The sequence below is a fragment of the Puma concolor genome, chromosome A2, assembly GCF_028749965.1.
Source record: "Puma concolor isolate L17-30 chromosome A2, mPumCon1.1.hap2, whole genome shotgun sequence".
In the NCBI taxonomy this organism is placed as follows: Eukaryota; Metazoa; Chordata; class Mammalia; order Carnivora; family Felidae; genus Puma; species Puma concolor.
This window is the reverse complement of record NC_141668.1, coordinates 153,383,552-153,400,732: the sequence shown is the minus strand read 5'-3', so window position 1 is coordinate 153,400,732 and position 17,181 is coordinate 153,383,552. Positions and strand designations below refer to the sequence as shown.

General features: G+C 45.2%; 1 protein-coding gene across 3 annotated transcripts in view; it reads right to left on the bottom strand.

Annotated features, from left to right (window-relative positions):
• The window catches only part of USP4 (ubiquitin specific peptidase 4), a 48,545-nt gene extending 32,178 nt beyond the window's left edge, over positions 1-16,367 (bottom strand). The window contains exons 1-6 of one of the 3 annotated variants that reach the window (XR_015248392.1): positions 16,186-16,367; positions 13,018-13,145; positions 7,764-7,894; positions 6,492-6,618; positions 5,732-5,877; positions 5,546-5,607 (exon numbers count right to left, since the gene is read on the bottom strand). Coding sequence is in view for 2 of the 3 variants with exons in the window: in XM_086698223.1 (XP_086554349.1) it covers positions 5,546-5,607; positions 5,732-5,877; positions 6,492-6,618; positions 7,764-7,894; positions 13,018-13,145; positions 16,186-16,286 (695 nt within the window). In the remaining variant the exon portion in view is untranslated. The remainder of the gene's footprint in view (positions 1-5,545; positions 5,608-5,731; positions 5,878-6,491; positions 6,619-7,763; positions 7,895-13,017; positions 13,146-16,185) is intronic. The other 2 variants (XM_086698223.1, XM_086698222.1) reach the window with 2 other exon arrangements.
• Positions 16,368-17,181: the final 814 nt, after the last annotated feature.

Below are 17,181 nucleotides of genomic sequence, written 5' to 3'. Positions count from 1 at the left end.
CCTTGAAGCCAGCTATGGTCTTATTATTGACCAAAGAGATGCAAAAGGATGTGTGACTTCTGGGAAATTTCCTTAAAAGGAAGGGTTATGTCCCTCCTGCTTCTTCCTCCTTGCTACTTGAATGCAGGTGTAACCACTGCAGCTCCAGGATCCTGGACCCACAGGGGACTACCTTTGAAGTAGAAGCTGCACACGGTAGGGCAACACAATAGAGCGGCTGGGTTTCTAATGATACCAGCACTGGACTACCCATCTCAGAAGTTCTTTTAGGAAAGACCTCAGCATCTTTCTTCACAAACTGATCGTCTAGTCTTTCTTAACTGCCAGCAAACCTTTCCTAATCGACACAGTGTATTTCAAAGATATACATTCTATTTTAGATTTCTGGCAGTTACTCCATTAACTTATTAGGACCTGTAACTATTTTTATTTTTCCCTATCAATTACTTAAACTTGTAACTATCTACATTTCTCCACAAGAGAAAGGGCGGATGACATTCCCATCTCTCTCTGCTTTTTACTGCCTCCCATTTCCTCACTTGCCTTCCATGTTGGGATTACCCAGAATTTACTTCTGGACTGCTTTTGCTATGGATTGCTTTCTTAAATTTTTCTTCTTATTAAACTTTTTAGCAAAGAATTACATAGAGAATGCATAAACCATCTAAGTAAAAAATCAAGAAATTTTCATCAAGTGAATACATCTATATAACCAGAACCCTGACTCTGAAGCAGGACAGCACTAAACCTCTGGTGTCCTCTTCATACTCCCTTTAGTTACGATTCTTCCCACAGCTAACCACTACCATGACCTTGAGCCCCCTAGATGAGCTTTGCCTGTTCTTAAACTTCCTATCAAGAGAATACAGTATGCTGTTTTATGTCTGGCTTCTCTCATTCAGCATTGGTCACGACACTCAATGTTGTCGAGGCCCTACAGAATTCCAGTGTGACTATGCCTCAATTAACCTATCCACTCTATTTTGGTGGATGGACATCTGGGTTAACTCCAGTGAGTATGATAAGCAGTGCTGTTGTGAACATCTTTGAACTTATCTTTAAGTGAACATGAGATGTATTTCTGTTGGCAGTATGCCTAGGAGTGGATCGTTGAGTTACAGAATAAATACACAGAATTCTTCATTTAGCATGGGTTGCCAAGTCTTCTAAAATCACACCAATTTATATGCCCCATCGGCAGGGTCCAACAATTTGGGGTGCTCCACACCTCAACATCACTTGGTACTGTCCATCTTTTTCACTAAGCCATTCTGGTGGGTGTGCAGAAGCACTGTGTTGTGGTTTTAATTTGCCATCTCTGGATGACTGCTGAGGTTGACACCTCTCCATAAGCTCACAAGCCATTGGACAGCCTCTTTTATAAAGTAACTGTTAAAGATTTTTTGCCCCTTCTACTAATGGAGTTGTCTTTTTCTTACTGACTTAAGGCATTTCTTCAAACTTCTGGGTAAAAGCAATTTGTCAGACATATGTATTGCAGGTATCTTTTCTCACCCTGTGGCTAGCCTTTTTATGCTTTGATGAACAGAAGTTCTTAACTTAAAAGTCACCCCCTTTATCCATTTCCTCCTCCGTGGTTTGTGGTGCCGTGTCTTCTCTCTTGTGTCAAAAATCTTTGCTTACTCCAAAATCACAAAGCCCTTGCTTTTCTGGCCAACAGAATATTTTCCCAGGTATGTGCTCTCTCTCACACGTTATGGATTTTACTGCAAGCGCCTGAGTTCTAACAGTAGCTTCCACATAGGAGCTCTGTGTGGAAAATCTTCCAAGGTCATCTACGCTAAAGAAAACAATTATTTCATCTTTACATTTAAGTAATAGTTTTGTAGGGTATAAAATTCTGCTTTTAAAATTTTACTTTTGGGGCACCTGTGTGGCTCAGTAGATTAAGCGTCCGACTCTTAATTTTGGTTGGGTCATGATCTCACTGTGGGTTTCAGTCGTGTCAGGCTCTGCACTGACAGTGTGGAGCCTGCTTGAGATTCTTTCTCTCTCTCTCTCTCTCTCTCTCCCCCCCTCTACCCCATGCACACTCTCTGTCTCTCAAATAAGCATTTTATATATATTATACATATATATATAATATATATTATATGCATTATATACATATTTGTATATATAAAATATATTCGTATATATACATACATGTATATATGTACACACACACACACATATATATTTCAAGAAAGTTATTTTGACACTGACAAAGTAGCTCTCAGATCTACTGGTGCTACTGAGAAGTTTGATACTAATCTGCTTCTTATTCCTTTGTGACTTTTTCTTTCAATAAGATGTGGAATTTTCTCTACATCTCCATTGTTAAACTTTTACTCTAGTGTGTCTAGGCGTGGGCTTTCTTCCTTCCATCTGTCGTGTTTAGCATTCTTTAAATTTCAGATCTTTCCTCTTTTGTGATCTCTGAGAAACTCTTGGTCATTTTATCCTCAAACATTTTCTTCCCCTTGCTCCAGTCATTTCCTCTCTGCTTCTGAGATACGAATACTGCCACTTCTACCCTCATCCTATAGCATTTTGCTTCTCCTAGCTTTCATCTCTTCATCCCTCCTAATGCTTTCTAGAATTCTTCAACTTGACCTTCCAACTTGTTCATTCAGCTTCAGTTACATCCATTCTGCTACTCAACCCATCTCCTGAATTCTTTGTTCCCAAGAATGCCACCCTGTTCCTGTTTCACGTACCCACCTCCTCCTTTCCTTGGTGGTATTCTTTATGCTTACTCCATCCTCCTATGAGGCTGGGAACATGAATTATGCTCCCACTAGCATAGGCTGTCAATCTGCCATTTTCCTTTCATTCCAACTATACTGGTCAGCTTCTCATTATGGCTCCCTGAGCTGTTCACCAGGTGAGATCCCACCAGGTGAGATCTCTCCCCTTACCACACCTCCTCCAAGGAGCTCCTTACCTCCCCCAGAGGCACAGCTAGAACCGTCAACGGGGCCTACCACCTTCCCCCAAAAGCTCCTGCCATCACTCCTGGCACCACAGCCACAACAAACTCCTGTCGGTCTTCAACAAAGCTTGCTTCTGCCTCAGAACTTCCACTGCTGCTGGCGCCTTTGCCTCACAATGTTATTCTTAATAAGCACTCCACTCACTGCTGATTCCTTCACCTCCTTCATAACTGTGTTCAAATGGCACCTCAGTGGGGCCTCCCCATCATCCTATTTAAATCTGCCTCTTCCCAAAGCCTACACCTGCTGATTTTCTTCCCTGATTTTTCCCCATGTGGATTTTTCTTATTTGTCATTTACTTCTCCTTGAGGATGGAGACTTTATTTACTGCTACATCCTCAGTATCTAGAACAGTACCTGGTGCCATTAGGGGAGTGGGGAAGGGAGTGTACCTCAGGAATCCCACTCTGGGCCCACTGGCCACACTTTGCAGAGAAACTCTAACCTTTAGGCAAATATAAGGAGACACTGTTCTTTTCTAAAAGCTATCTCCCTTGACTGGAATCTGGGACCCCAGGGTGTGGAAGGGATGGGGAGAAGCAGCACTGGGAAGAGAAAAAGGCAGAACTCTAACAGTCTCCCTTGACCAGTATATCCAGCCTCTTCTGCTCCAAACTGTCAACCCTACCTCATAGACTGGAATCCAATCACCTTCTGTCTCCCCAGGGGTTCCTCACAGTTTTTAATGTTATTTTCTCTCAGTTCTGTGGCATTTCCAGTTCCAAGAAGGGAGTCAGCAGCCAAGGCTAGCCTTCCAATTACTGTTGTCCAAATTACCAAAAATTTACTGGCTTAAAACAACACAAATTTATGAATAAACTGAATTTATATTAAAAAAAAAAAAAAAGTACACGCAATGCAAATTTATTATCTTAACAATTTTGCAGGTCAGAAATCCAAAATGACTCTCACTGAGCTAAAATCAAGAGCTGTATTCCTTTGTGGAGGCTCTAGGGACTTCTTAAGGCTGCCCACATTCCCTGGCTCATGGCCAGTGAAGTCTTTCTCCCATTTCATCAGTTGGACTCTGCTCTGTCCCCACATCTCCTTCTCTGACTCTCATCTCCCTCGTCCATCCTGTGATTACATGGGGCCCATCCAGATAATCCAGGATAATCTCCCCATCTCAAGACCCTTAATCACATCTTAATCACTTTTGCCATGTAACCTAACATATTCAAAGGTTCTAGGGGATTAGGACGTGGACATGGAGGGTGGTATTATCCTGCCTACCACAGCTATTTTGTCAATTTGTCAGGAATTGGTGACCAGGGTTTCTAAAACTGGAGTCCATGGCTAGAGTATCTGTTAAAACCCTTGAGACTGTTGGCAAAACGCTGTGTCTTCTTGAGTGTTTCTCAAGAGAGAGCAGGTAGCTTTCATGACTCTCAAAGGAGCTACGAGCCCATCAATATGAAATAGTCCCTGTCCAAGACCTGACTGAAGGAAGAGAGCAAAGACCAACACTGTCCCCGTAACTATCAGACCACAGACACAATCCCCCCACCTTCTACCATAAAAAAACATGGGGTACCTGGGTGGCTCAGTCCGTTAAGCATCCGACTTTTGGTTTCGGCTCAGGTCATGATCTTGTGGGTTTGTGGGTTTGGGCCCTGCGTCGGGCTCCATGCTGAAGGTGTGGAGCCTGTCTGGGATTCATTCATTCTCTCTCTCTCTCTGCCCCTCCCCAACTCGTACTGTCTCTCTCTCTCTCTCAAAATAAATAAATATGGGGCGCCTGGGTGGCTCAGTCGGTTGAGCGGCCGACTTTGGCTCAGGTCACGATCTCGCGGTCCGTGAGTTCAAGCCCCGCGTCGGGCTCTGTGCTGACAGCTCGGAGCCTGGAGCCTGTTTCGGATTCTGTGTCTCCCTCTCTCTGACCCTCCCCCATTCATGCCCTGTCTCTCTCTGTCCCAAAAATGAATAAACGTTAAAAAAAAAAATTAAAAAAAAATTTAAAAACCAAAACAAAACAAATAACTAAAAAAAAAGAAAAACTCATGTTTCCTTTCTGTCCCCTTCTCAGACATGCATAATTCCACACCACCCACAAACCTCTCCTGAGACAGAGATGCCTGGGGTCCCAGTTTAGCAACATTCCCCGAGTAAGCAACAATGACTAACAGGCCCATGGTTAAAAAGCGGGGTGGGATCAAACTACTACCTTTAAGTCATACAAGATCCCATGCCTGAGCCCTCTTCTTTCCCATCCAAGCCTCTCACCACAGGTGGAGAAAATGAATGGCCTTGACAAAAACAAAGCCACCTCTTGGCAGAAAAGCATTCCCAGATCTGGGCCCCTTCTCTTCCTTCTCTCATTCTCAACAAGGAGAGGCTCACCATCTTGTTCACACACCTTGACAGCTTTCCTCAGACAGCTGCCCAGCACACTGCTCACCCAAGGCCAGGATTACAGACTCTGGATATGAAATAGCATGTTTCTTCATCTGACTCCCCAAAAATTTTTCTTAGCACAATAACTGCTTTAGGAAACAGCGTCTCTCTTACACCTGTGTGCCCACCCACAAGGGAGAAAGAGTTCACTTACTTTGACTGCAAGGTCTGCCTCGGCCATGTGCCATCTTCATTTTGGGGCTCAATTACTAGCACCTGAGTGAAAGGGAAAACCATATAAGGAATATGCAAAGCACCTCACTGCTAATGTGCTCAGAACCAGATGTCTGGCAGGTATCTGGCAGAGCTGCCTGCTGGGGCATGGCCTGAGCCCTCCTACCTGACCCTGGTACAGCCCCGCATCCTGGACAGTGTTGTCTAGCTTGCTCAGCTGCTCATAAGTGTTGCTCATGTATTTGTTCCACAGCCGTGTTTCACGCTCAGCAGGGATGTTGAACAGCTTCCGCATCTCCTTCTCGATGGTTGCTAGGGACGAGCAGAAAGATCACTCAAGGCCTTCTCCAGATGCAAGGCTAAAGGTACCCATACCGGGCAATTGCTCATCCTCCTTCCTGTTCAGAGGGTCACAGGGTGCTTTGGACCAAAAGTTCTGACTGACCTCAGCCCCATGGTGACTCCTAAGGCCACACATCTTCCACTGGCATCTTCTCGCACTCACATACCTAGAAACTTTCTCTATGCTCCTCCTTCTTTGAGGATGTGGGTCCCATTTACATAGCATATCAACAATAAAGAAAGGTGAGAAAACTTATCTTTGAAGTTAAGACCCATGTGGTTTCAAATACTAGCCCTGCCACTTTCTCACAAAGATTTTTTAAGTTACTTTGACCTCTCTGAATCTGCATTTCCTCACCTTTACCACCGTATGTCAAATGGGCAGGGGCCATGCCAGGTGTTCTACAGAACACGATTCCCAGGCTTGGCTCTCTATGAGAGCAGGCTCCCACGTCAGGACTGGTAACCACAACCTGAGACTATGTGGGTAACAATTCTGAAGGGGGAACCTGGCTTCCCTCCCATTAGCCACAATGCCCTGCACTCTCCCAATGGATACCTGGGACCCCAGCCCAGCTACTCACCAATGGTGTCTGCCTTGCTGAAATGGCAACTCAGCACATTGGTGGGGTCACTGTTCTCACAGAGCTTCAGTTCCAGCAAATATACCTCCACTTTGCAGTGTTTGACAAACAGGCCATGCTCCACAACCTGCAAGTAAGAGGCACAGGTGAAGGAGCAGGGGTTCCACACCGGGCAGTCTTGGAAGCAATAGGTTTTGTCAGTGGTAAAAGGCAGAATTCACACAGTTATCAGTTTCCCTAAGTGATCAGATTTTTAAAGCCACTGGCATCCATCCTAGGAGTTTAAAAATCTTTTTCCCACTCATGAGGAAAAGCGTCCGGATGGAACAACACTGCACAACAGGGAAGCCACTGTTCATCTCTAAATCAGGATCATGATGTCTCCTTTTCAAGGTTTGTCAAATGAGAGGACTAGAGAATATAGTTAAATCCCTGAGGCAGCCGAACACTCACCATATGGCAACACTGTGGGCATTAGGAGACATCTGCAGGACACTGGCATGCCCCCAACTTTTTGATCCCTAACCCCTCTCAGGGGCCCAGGTTTCTAGCTGGAAAAGAAGGTAGCTCTGGCCCTGAACAGTGATCCTTAGAAGCATGGCCTCAGGACTGCAGCTCTTTCCTACTCTAAGAAGGGGAACTACAAACCAGACAGTGAGAAATTTACTCAATGGCTACCTATCAGCAGGCATGTGGGATCTTGTGATTTTCCCTCTGGTAGGACAAGCAAACAACTGTGGGAGTCAGAGTGGCTGGTCTTTTCATGAGTCCCATCTACCAGAGGGGTTAGGAATCCAGGTGTCTATCCCATACCCTGTTTCCCTCAAGAGGCTATTCTCTGGCTTATAAACACCTGCTTTTTGAGACATTCAACAGTGTGGCCAAAGACTCTTAAACACAGAGGCAAAAGCAGTTTCAGAAAAGTTTTAAGATAAACAGGAAGCGGTACATTACCATAGGTCCCTATGACCCCAAGTAAACTTTCTCTCATACAGCCTTCCTGAAAGTGCTCTCATGACACTGCTGGACACACCCCAAGCCATTGGGCAGCTCTGATGTTTGGAGGCCACTCACTATAACACCCCAAGTGAGCAGCCTCACTCACCACCACTCACGATCACAATTCCCTAAAGAGAACCAGAAACAAGGCCTCAAACACCTCTACTCGACCACTTAGGCACATCCAGTACCCCAGGAAACCAACTCTAGTCAGTGTCCCCCAGGGAGCACTCACAGACACTGACCAACAGCTGTGACAATTCATGTACTCACTTTTCTGACAATGGGCTGCTGGCCTTCTACACAGCCATACCAGTTGAGTAATTTATTCCAGGCCTCGGTTGGGACCAATACATAATCCAATTCATCAATTAAATGTTCTTTCAAGGTCTGACTCTCCGGATCTGAAAAAAGAAAACAGCTCATAACTCACTGCTCTTCTCTCAGAAATGTTTGTTTTACAGGATTCTTATGTAGTTTTCAGAAACAAGAAAATTATTTATAATAACAGGACAAAATTCCAAAATCCTGTCTCTGGCCATAACACAGAGCAGACCTGAAAGCCGTCTTTAGCCATGCTTTCAGAACATTTTATGAGGAATGTGTACTTCTCCTGTAATTGAATGGAGAAGGAAGAATAAAAGAGAAAACCTCCAATTTACATTTTCAAAGTGCTTCCAGAGTCCACAATTAAAATTGTTAATTATGAATATTTAACATAACATTCTGCTTAGTGAAATTTCACTGAGGTCAAATGCCATCTTCTCCTCGGGGTGCCTGGGCGTGGCTCAGTTGGTTGAGTCTGACTCTTGATTTCGGCTCAGGTCATGATCTCACAGTTCATCAGTTCATGCCCCACACTGGGCTGCATGCTAACATTGCAAAGCCTGCTTTGGATCCTCTCTCCCTCTTTCTCTGCCCATCTCCTGCTCACTGTGCACACGTGTTCTCTCTCACTCTCAAAATACATAAAACAAACACCTAAAAATATATACATCGTCTTCTCCTGAAATACTAATAATTTTTTAATGTTTGTTTATTTTTGAGAGAGAAAGAGACAGAGTGTGAGTGGGCAAGGGGCAGAGAGAGAGAGACAGTATCTGACACAGGCTCCAGGCTCCACCTGTCAGCACAGAGCCGATGCAGGGCTCGAACTCACGAACCACGAGTTCATGACCTGAGCTGAAGTCAGACACTCAACCGACTGAGCCACCCAGGCAACCCTTCTCCTGATTTACTAAGAAAGCAACAAACACGTCATTGAAGTCAACTTTATTTTACCAAGAGTCATTTGGTATTCTTAGTTTTCAATAGTCCAAGTCAAAACCTAGCTAGATAACCCCCTGTGGAGGAAGAAAATATGTAATACTCCAACATGCTAAACGTCCACCTCGCACCTACCACAGGCAGGCAACATGATTGGGAGTCAGAAGTGGAAGTTCATGATCTGAAACCTACTCCCTCAACTGAGGACCAAGGAACTGGATCAAGGAAAGACCCATCCCCTCCCAAGAAGGGAGCCTCTGTGCTCTTCAACACCCACTCCTGTGGTAGCGCAAGCCACAAAACTGGGAAAGCAGAAGTACCCACAATGGTGCAACTCATCCGTAACTCAAGGCAGACGATGTTAAAAACAAAAAACTAAAACCATAAGCAGCATTCACAAGGTGACCAGGGCTTGTCATCACCCACCCCCTCAACACCAGTTTATACCCTATCCAATCAGCTCTTCTGCCCTTCCTTAGAGCAAAATTCAGATCTGATCCACCTCTGCCTTGAAATTTCATCTCCAAGGAAATAGGAAAGGAATTAAACAGCGGTGGAGGACAAGAATACCAAGGGGAGATGGATGAATGGATAAACATGATGTGGTATATACCTATAGCAGAATATTATTCAACCTTTAAAAGGGAAGGAAATTCTGACCTCGCTATGAGGATGAACCCGAGAATACTATACTAATATACTAAATAAAATAAGGCAGTCACAGAAGAACAAATACTGAATGATTCTACTTAAATGAGGTATCTAGAGTAGCCAGATTCAGATATAGAAAGTAGAATGAGGGTTTCCAGGGGCTTGGAGGAAAAGGGGCTAGGAGTTACTGCTTAATAGGTATGGGGTTTCAGTTTTCCAAGGTGAAAAAGTTCTGGAGATAGGCTGCAAAACAATGTAAATATGCTTAATACTACTGAACTGTACACTTAAAAATGGTCAAGGTGATAAGTTTTATGTTATGTGTATTTTACTATAATTAAGGGGCACCTGGGTGGCTCAGTCGGTTGGGCGTCTGACTTCGGCTCAGGCCATGATCTCACAGTCGTGAGTTTGAGCCCCGCGTCGGGTTCTGTGCTGACAGCTCAGAGCCTAGAGCCTGCTTCGGATTCTGTGTCTCCCTCTCTCTCTGCCCCTCCCCAGCTCATGCTGTCTCTCTCTCTCTCAAAAATAAATAAACATTAAAAAAAAAAAAAAAAAAAAGGTGGACACTTCTACGTGATGAGCCACCCACTTTCCACAGCAGCTCTGGCATGATTATTAACAATGACAAACCAGGCCTTTTCTGTTCAGAAGGATGACCCACTGGTATCAGCCTGCTTGAGACAAATGCTTCCCCCCAAAACTGACAACCTAAATTCCAAACTTTTCTCTGATTTATAAATTAAAACTCACAGAAGTGGGGCGCCTGGGTGGTTCAGTTGGTTGGGCGGCCGACTTCGGCTCAGGTCATGATCTCACGGTCCGTGAGTTCAAGCCCCGCATCGGGCTCTGTGCTGACGGCTCAGAGCCTGGAGCCTGCTTCGGATTCTGTGTCTCCCTCTCTCTCTGACCCTCCCCCCCGTTCATGCTCTGTCTCTGTCTCAAAAATAAATAAACGTTAAAAAAAAACAAAATTAAAAAAAAAAAAAACTCACAGAAGTTATTCGCTTATTGTCTTACTTGGGGAGATATCCCTTCTTCATTTCCAACACTAAGCACTACACAGATCTGGCCATCCATACTGTGCCTAGCAACAGCCAGAAACCTTTAAATGTGGGAAAAGAACACACAGCTTTCAGCAGCACCATCCCCAAGCCCATCATTTCCACAGGGCATTTTCCCATCTAAGGCTCAGTGATGATTTTCCCAAACATTTCATTCTTAGACACAACAGTGCAAATGCGATAAACACAACTGGGATTTCAATTTCACTTAACTGGAAATTTCAAAGTTCACCTAAAACTGGCATCATGCTAAAAAATTACACAGGGGTTTTGAATTGGGGATTTAGTCTACAAATTTCTTCAACAGAGTGGCAAATAAAGGGGGGAAATGAGAGCACTGGTTGGCCTAAGCACAGATATTCCATCTGATAGACAGTAGGGGCAGAGGTGGCAATGAGAAAAGGGGTGCTCTGTGGACAACATAAACAAGGACATGTTGTACCCCATCCCTCCCCACTTTCAAGAGCCCCGTCCAGCCACTCCTGTGACCCTAGATGAAAGGCAGCCCAACTGGGACTGGCAGGTGACTGAAAGCCTGGGGACTAAGGGGTGACCCTCAATCATGAAATAGGTCATTCCTGTACTGTCTATGTTCCAAGGAAGCAGGGTCTGAACAGAATGTACTTCTCACTTCCTAAGCACACAGCAAATGTTTCAAGCCAAAGCCAGATGACATCAAATTGGGGGACCATGGAAGAAATGCCTGCCCTTAGCTGAAAATCATGCAAAATGACTTCAGAGAGCCCCTCTACTCCTAGGATTCTTATCACTAGTACTTTTAAAAGCATTAAGAAATCTCCTATTCATAGGGCACCTGGGTGACTTAGTCGGTTGATTGTCCAACTTCAGCTTAGGTCATGATCTCACCATTCACGAGTTTGAGCCCCACATCAGACTCTGTGCTGACAGCTCAGAGCCTGGAGCCTGTTTCAGATTCTGTGTCTCTGTCCCTCCCCCGCTTGTGCTGTTTCTCCCTCTCTCAAAAATAAACATTAAAAAAAAAAAAAATCTATTAAAAAAAAAAAAAAAGAATGGGGACCTGGGTGACTCAGTCGGTTGAGCGTCCTACTTTAAGCCCTGCGTTGGGTTCTCTGCTGTCAGTGCAGAGCCCGCTTTGGATCCTCTGTCTCCCCCTCAGTCAGTACAGCATGCGACTCCTGATCTCAGGGTCATGAGATTGAGTCCCACGTTGGGGTTAGAGATTACTGGAAAAAATAAAATAAAAAAGAGCAGGGCATGGGGAAGAAAAGTGCAAATACACTGCTGTGCTCCCTTAGGGCAACTTCATGGTATGATGCCACCATATGTGACCTACATCAGGAAACAAAGTACATGAATTATTCATTATGTCATTAGACCTCCACTAAAACAAGTCTGAGCATTTTGGGGGGGGGGGGGAGAGGGAGGGGAGGGAGAGAGAGAGAGAGAGAGAGAGAGAGAGAGAAAGAGGAGGGAGAATCTCAAGCAGGCTCCATGCTGAGCATGGACCCCAATGTGGGGCTTGATCCCACAACCCTGGGATCATGACCTGAGTCGAAAAAGAGACACTCAACCAACTAAACCACCCAGGAGCCCGAAGCACTGCTCATTTTTAAAAACACCCAGCTTGGTGTTAGGTACTTGGATCAAGCTTCATGTATTGTCTATCTTCCTACTGCTCCGATTTGGGGCAAAATCAACAGATCACCTGTGTCCTGCTTGCAAGTTGAGTCTAAAGCTAGGCAGAAAAGAGCCTGAGAAAGCCCAACTGTCATCTCAATGCATCTACAGGTACAAGCCCAGCTCTGGTAGGTCACACATCACTTTTTCAGTCACTTCTTCCACTGGGAGCTGATCGTGATGGTAGCTCTACCTTCTACTTCTCCTCACACCACTTCTGTGACAAACAACCATCACAGGAATGTTTGATGGATGAGACAGGTCTACAGTTTGTTCAACCGCAAAGTTTAACACAGAACATTCTGGTGCCCAAATTTCAGATTCCAGATGCAATTTCAAAATGATATCCTATTCTTTCCATTCCACATGCTAATCTAAAATCTGACATCTCTAGCAGAACTAATTTGCAAAAAGAAAAATACTGGAAGCTGCTCTTTAGAAGCAGTTAAGGAAAAGAGTAACTTAACTTCTCCCTGAGTGTCTACAAAGCCTTCTTTGATAGATACAAATCAAGGATACTTATTTCTATCCCCTCATAGTAGCAAAGTTAGGTTCGTCATGTCCATGTTACTGATAAACACCACCTCAGACCACTGCGTGCCTGGAATATTTCAGTTAGAAAAGCAATGGTGGGGGGGGGGGCACCTAGGTGGCTCAGTCAGTTAAGTGTCTGACTTTGGCTCAGGTCATGATCTCACGGTTTGTGGGTTCGAGCCCTGCATCGGGCTCTGTGCTGACAGCTCAGAACCTGCAGCCTGCTTTGGATTCTGTGTCTCCCTTTCTCTCTCTGCCCCTCCCCTGTTCACACTCTGTCTCTCTCTCTCTCCAAAATAAATAGAATTAAAAAAAATTTTTTTAAACAAAAGAAAAGCAATGGGATACTATACCTGAAAAGAGTCCAGAGTTATCTATTGGGCCAGGAAACAGATTGTGTTCACCCACATTGTACATATCCCAGCTGTCGAAGCCCACATACTTCTTCCACTGCTTGAACCACCGGCTGTCAATAAGATACCTAGAGACAGACAAAAATTTACTATACCAGAAAAGCTGAGGTTGTAAGTTTCTGCAACTGCTCTCTTAATTTTTTTTTTTATGGTTTTCCCACCTGAGCAATACACAGTCCCCACTCAAAAACACACTCTTAAGAACAAAAGCCAGAATAGGCCCCACATGGCAGACATGGTCTGGCAAAGGTAAAAAAATCCATAAACTGAAATGATTTTTGAAAAAATGAATAGGGGCAGCTGGCTGGCTCAGTCAGTGGAGTGTGTGACTCTTGATCTCCGGGTCGTGAGTTCAAGCCCCACATTGAGTGTAGAGCTTCCTTAAAAATAAATAAATACAAATAATTTATATTTATATTATAATTTATAAATAACTAATGAATAAATAAAAGGAAACGATTGGCTTCAAAAGGTCTTTTTTAATAAATGTTTATTTATTTATTTACTTATTTATTTGAGAGAGAAAGAGAGAGTGAGCAGGGGAGGAGCAGGGAAAAGAGAGAGATTGAGAGATTCCGAAGCTGATTCCACACTGTTAGCACAGAGCCTGATGCAGGGCTCAAACTCACAAACCATGAGATCATGACCTGAGACAAAATCAAGGGTTGGATGCTTAACTGACTGAACCACCGAAGCACACCTCAAAAGGCTTTTTTAAATGATGTCCTTCTGGGGTGTCTGGGTGGCTCAGTTGGTTAAGCGTCCGACTTAGGCTCAGGTCATGATCTCACGGTTCGTGGGTTCAAGCCGTACTTCAAGCTCTCTGCTGACAGCTCAGAGCCTGGAGCTTGCTTCAGATTCTGTATCTCCCTCTCTCTCTGCCCCTCCCCTGCTTGCACTGTGTCAAAAACAAATAAACATTAAAAAGAAAAATATCTACTACTCATTTAATAAATAAATAAATAAATAAATAAATGATGTCCTCCTATGAGTAAAATCTTGTTTGCTAATAAGCAAGTCATTAATTTCATAATGATCTTTATAGAGGTCCTTGTCCAAGACAGTTTGGTTACACTGTTTGACATGTAGAGCATTAAGTTAATTTTCTTTCTGAAAATGCGATAATAACACCACACACTTCAGATTTCCTGTGAGTACCAAAGAAAATATTTAAAAAATGCATGTGTTTCATATCTATAGACATCTAGGCACAGAGAGTTAGCTCCCTGCAAATAGAAGGCACTTGATAAATATTTGATTAAGACTAAAACATAAAAAGAAAAATATCCCAACCAGTAAAAATCTGCCTTCTGTTTTGTAATCTGACAAAGGGATACTAATCTCTTATCAAATATAGGCATATACATTTTTTCCCAGACTCAGGCCTTTTTAAGATTCAAAAAAACTTCATTTGAAGTCAAGCAACCAGGCTAATTCATTCCCCCACACTGTTGTAGTTTGTAAAACCATATTAATGTTTGTAACATTTCTAAGAAAAAGGCTTTATTTTAAAACTGTAAATATGGCACTTTGTAATAAAAAAATCAATTCATAACTTTTTTATAAAAGTTATGTGTTTAAAACAAGCGAGTGTGTATACATATACAACAGTGTCTAGGTGTGACATATAATAGTTTCTAGTGTCTAGTTATTAAGTTGCTCTGGTTATATTTAAAAAGTATCACTATGCTGTTGGGGTGTGTGGGTGGCTGTCAGTTAAGCATCTGACTCTTGGTTTAGGCTATCATGATCTCACGGTTCATGAGTTCAAGCCCCAAGTCCAGCTATGTGTTGACACTGTGGAGCCTGCTTGGGATCGATCCTCTTTCTCCCTCTCTCTCTGCCTCTCCCCTGCTCATATTCTCTTTCCCTCTCTCTCAAAATAAATAAGCTTAAAAAAAAAAAAAAGTATCACTATGCTGTTTTACAACTAAGAAGGAGGGGGAAATCTCGGGGGGGGGGGGAGCACAATTATATTGGTGAGTCCTTTAAGTTTTATAGCCAACAAACTTCAGAGATCAGGCAGCTTCCCAGAGGCCACAAAGATCCATAAATATATCCAAATCTCTACAATGCTCTTTTCCCTCCAAACCCCTTGAACAGCACCCTCCAAACACTTTTAGTGCGTGTTCTTAGTCTATCTCAAATTTCCTCTGGTTCTGCTGAGTGTCCTTCATATATCACCCCTATGCAGGATAATTTCCTCTGCTTGCCCTGCATTTCACAGCTTGGCCAGCTGAAGAACACTGTAAAGCCCTATCTGAACTCCTCCTAATCCCAATGTTTCCCTTCCCTGCTCAATTCCCCTGTTACTGTAAACGGCATTATCAACACAGCCACAGTTTCTTAAAGACGGATGTTCGTTCAATCAAGTTCAATGCAAAGCCAAGCCCTAGCTTTCTACTCTCACACGATAAGACTACCAAGAAATCTAACTAGTCGAAGTATCTTCTCTTCTACTAAACAATTTAAGAAACCTCTGGTCTCAGACTTGCTCTTCCAAACCCTGAACTTTTAATCTTTTTATCTAGGCTCTAATCTATCCTCCTCTCCCACTCCGAAATGCTGCCGCCACAATTATTTTTGACATTTACTACCAAAGTAACCTGGAGCTCTCAAACATTTGTTCAGCTTCTAACCTTGGCACCCGCACGGCAGTTTACAAGTTACAAAAGTATCTACTTCTGATCTTCTTCTCAACCCAAAGGGCGGGGGTGCCAAATACTGGTTACCCTGGCTTTAACAGTAAGGAACCAGGGTCTGGGAGGTGTGGTCGCCTTCGCTCAAGGTCACACTGCAATTCCTCGAAGGTAAAGGGCTCTTCACATCCTGAAGGTCCCCGTGAGCACCCCCCCCTTCCCCGCATCCTGCAGCCCTCTCCCCCACCGGGTCCACTCTCTGGGGCTCTGAATGGGCCGGGACGACCTTCACTCTTTCCCAGAGGTGATCCTACTTTCCTCTCCTGAGGGACAGGGCTCAGGACACCCTGCAAGGGTCACTAACATCGCCCCCGCCCGGCCCCTACCCAAGCCGGGAAAGAGGGGTCGGCCTTAGGGCCAGAGCCCCTGCCCCTGGCTTTGAGGGCGGCACGGCGGGCCTGGCGCTCACCACTGCGCCCCTCGTTGGAGCGTGGTCCTCATCAAGGCCCCGAGCTCCGATTTCTGGGTCTCCGCATCCGGTCGCTCACGGCAGCCTCCACCTTCCGCCATCTCGTCCGCGGCCCCGGCCCAGCCGGCCCGGACATCCGCCTCGCGCACGGCGTGCTGTGGACCGCGCCCACGCACGCATGCACGCACGCACGCACACGCGCGCGCGCGGCCTAACCCCACCTCGGGCCGCGGCCTCGACTACCCCGCTGGCCTTTGCCTCTTCGGCCCGCCTCTCCGGCCCGCCTCTCACGCGCAGCTCCACTCCCACTGAAGCGCGGCAGAGCCAGGAGGAGGCCGGAAGAGGAGGCGGGCGGAGCGAAGCTAGCTGCGCTTTTCTCCCGCCCTGCGGGCAGCTCCGCGGGATGCCTGTTCCGCACCCCTTTCTCTGTCTTGCCCGGCCATCTCTAGCTGACTGACGGAAGACACTCCCTCCCCCACCCCGGGCACACCACCAGGGCCTGCGCTGTTAGCCTGCTCCTAGCTTTTCTTGCTTTCCGCTGGAGACCTTAGGCCAGTCCTTAGCCGCCCAGACTTGGGATCGGGGTCCCTGCCCTGGAGACCCAAAAGGGATTTGGGGAGTGCCGGGTGCACCAGCGCCTTGGGACCAGGACTCAAAGGTGTGGTGTAGTCATGAACACTCATCTCAAAACAATCTAGATGCCAGAATCATGGCCCACAACAGAATTCCCCAAGCCCTCCTCACTGAGCTAGTCAGGGAGACAAGCAGCCGCTGAGGGGCGATAGCAACTGGGGGAAGCAGAGGTCCAGATGTGTTCTCCACATTAGGTGCCCAAGCTGTTTTTTAGTTTTTTGGTGCAACAAGAAGCATTGTCCTGAACACTATGTTTTCCACTCGACCCTGCGTACAAAAAGTACAGCCCTCCTCATAGAGTGGGAAGTAAGCCCGCGAGGAAGCCAGGCAGCTGGTGTCGAGCAGTTCTGTCCTCCAAAATAA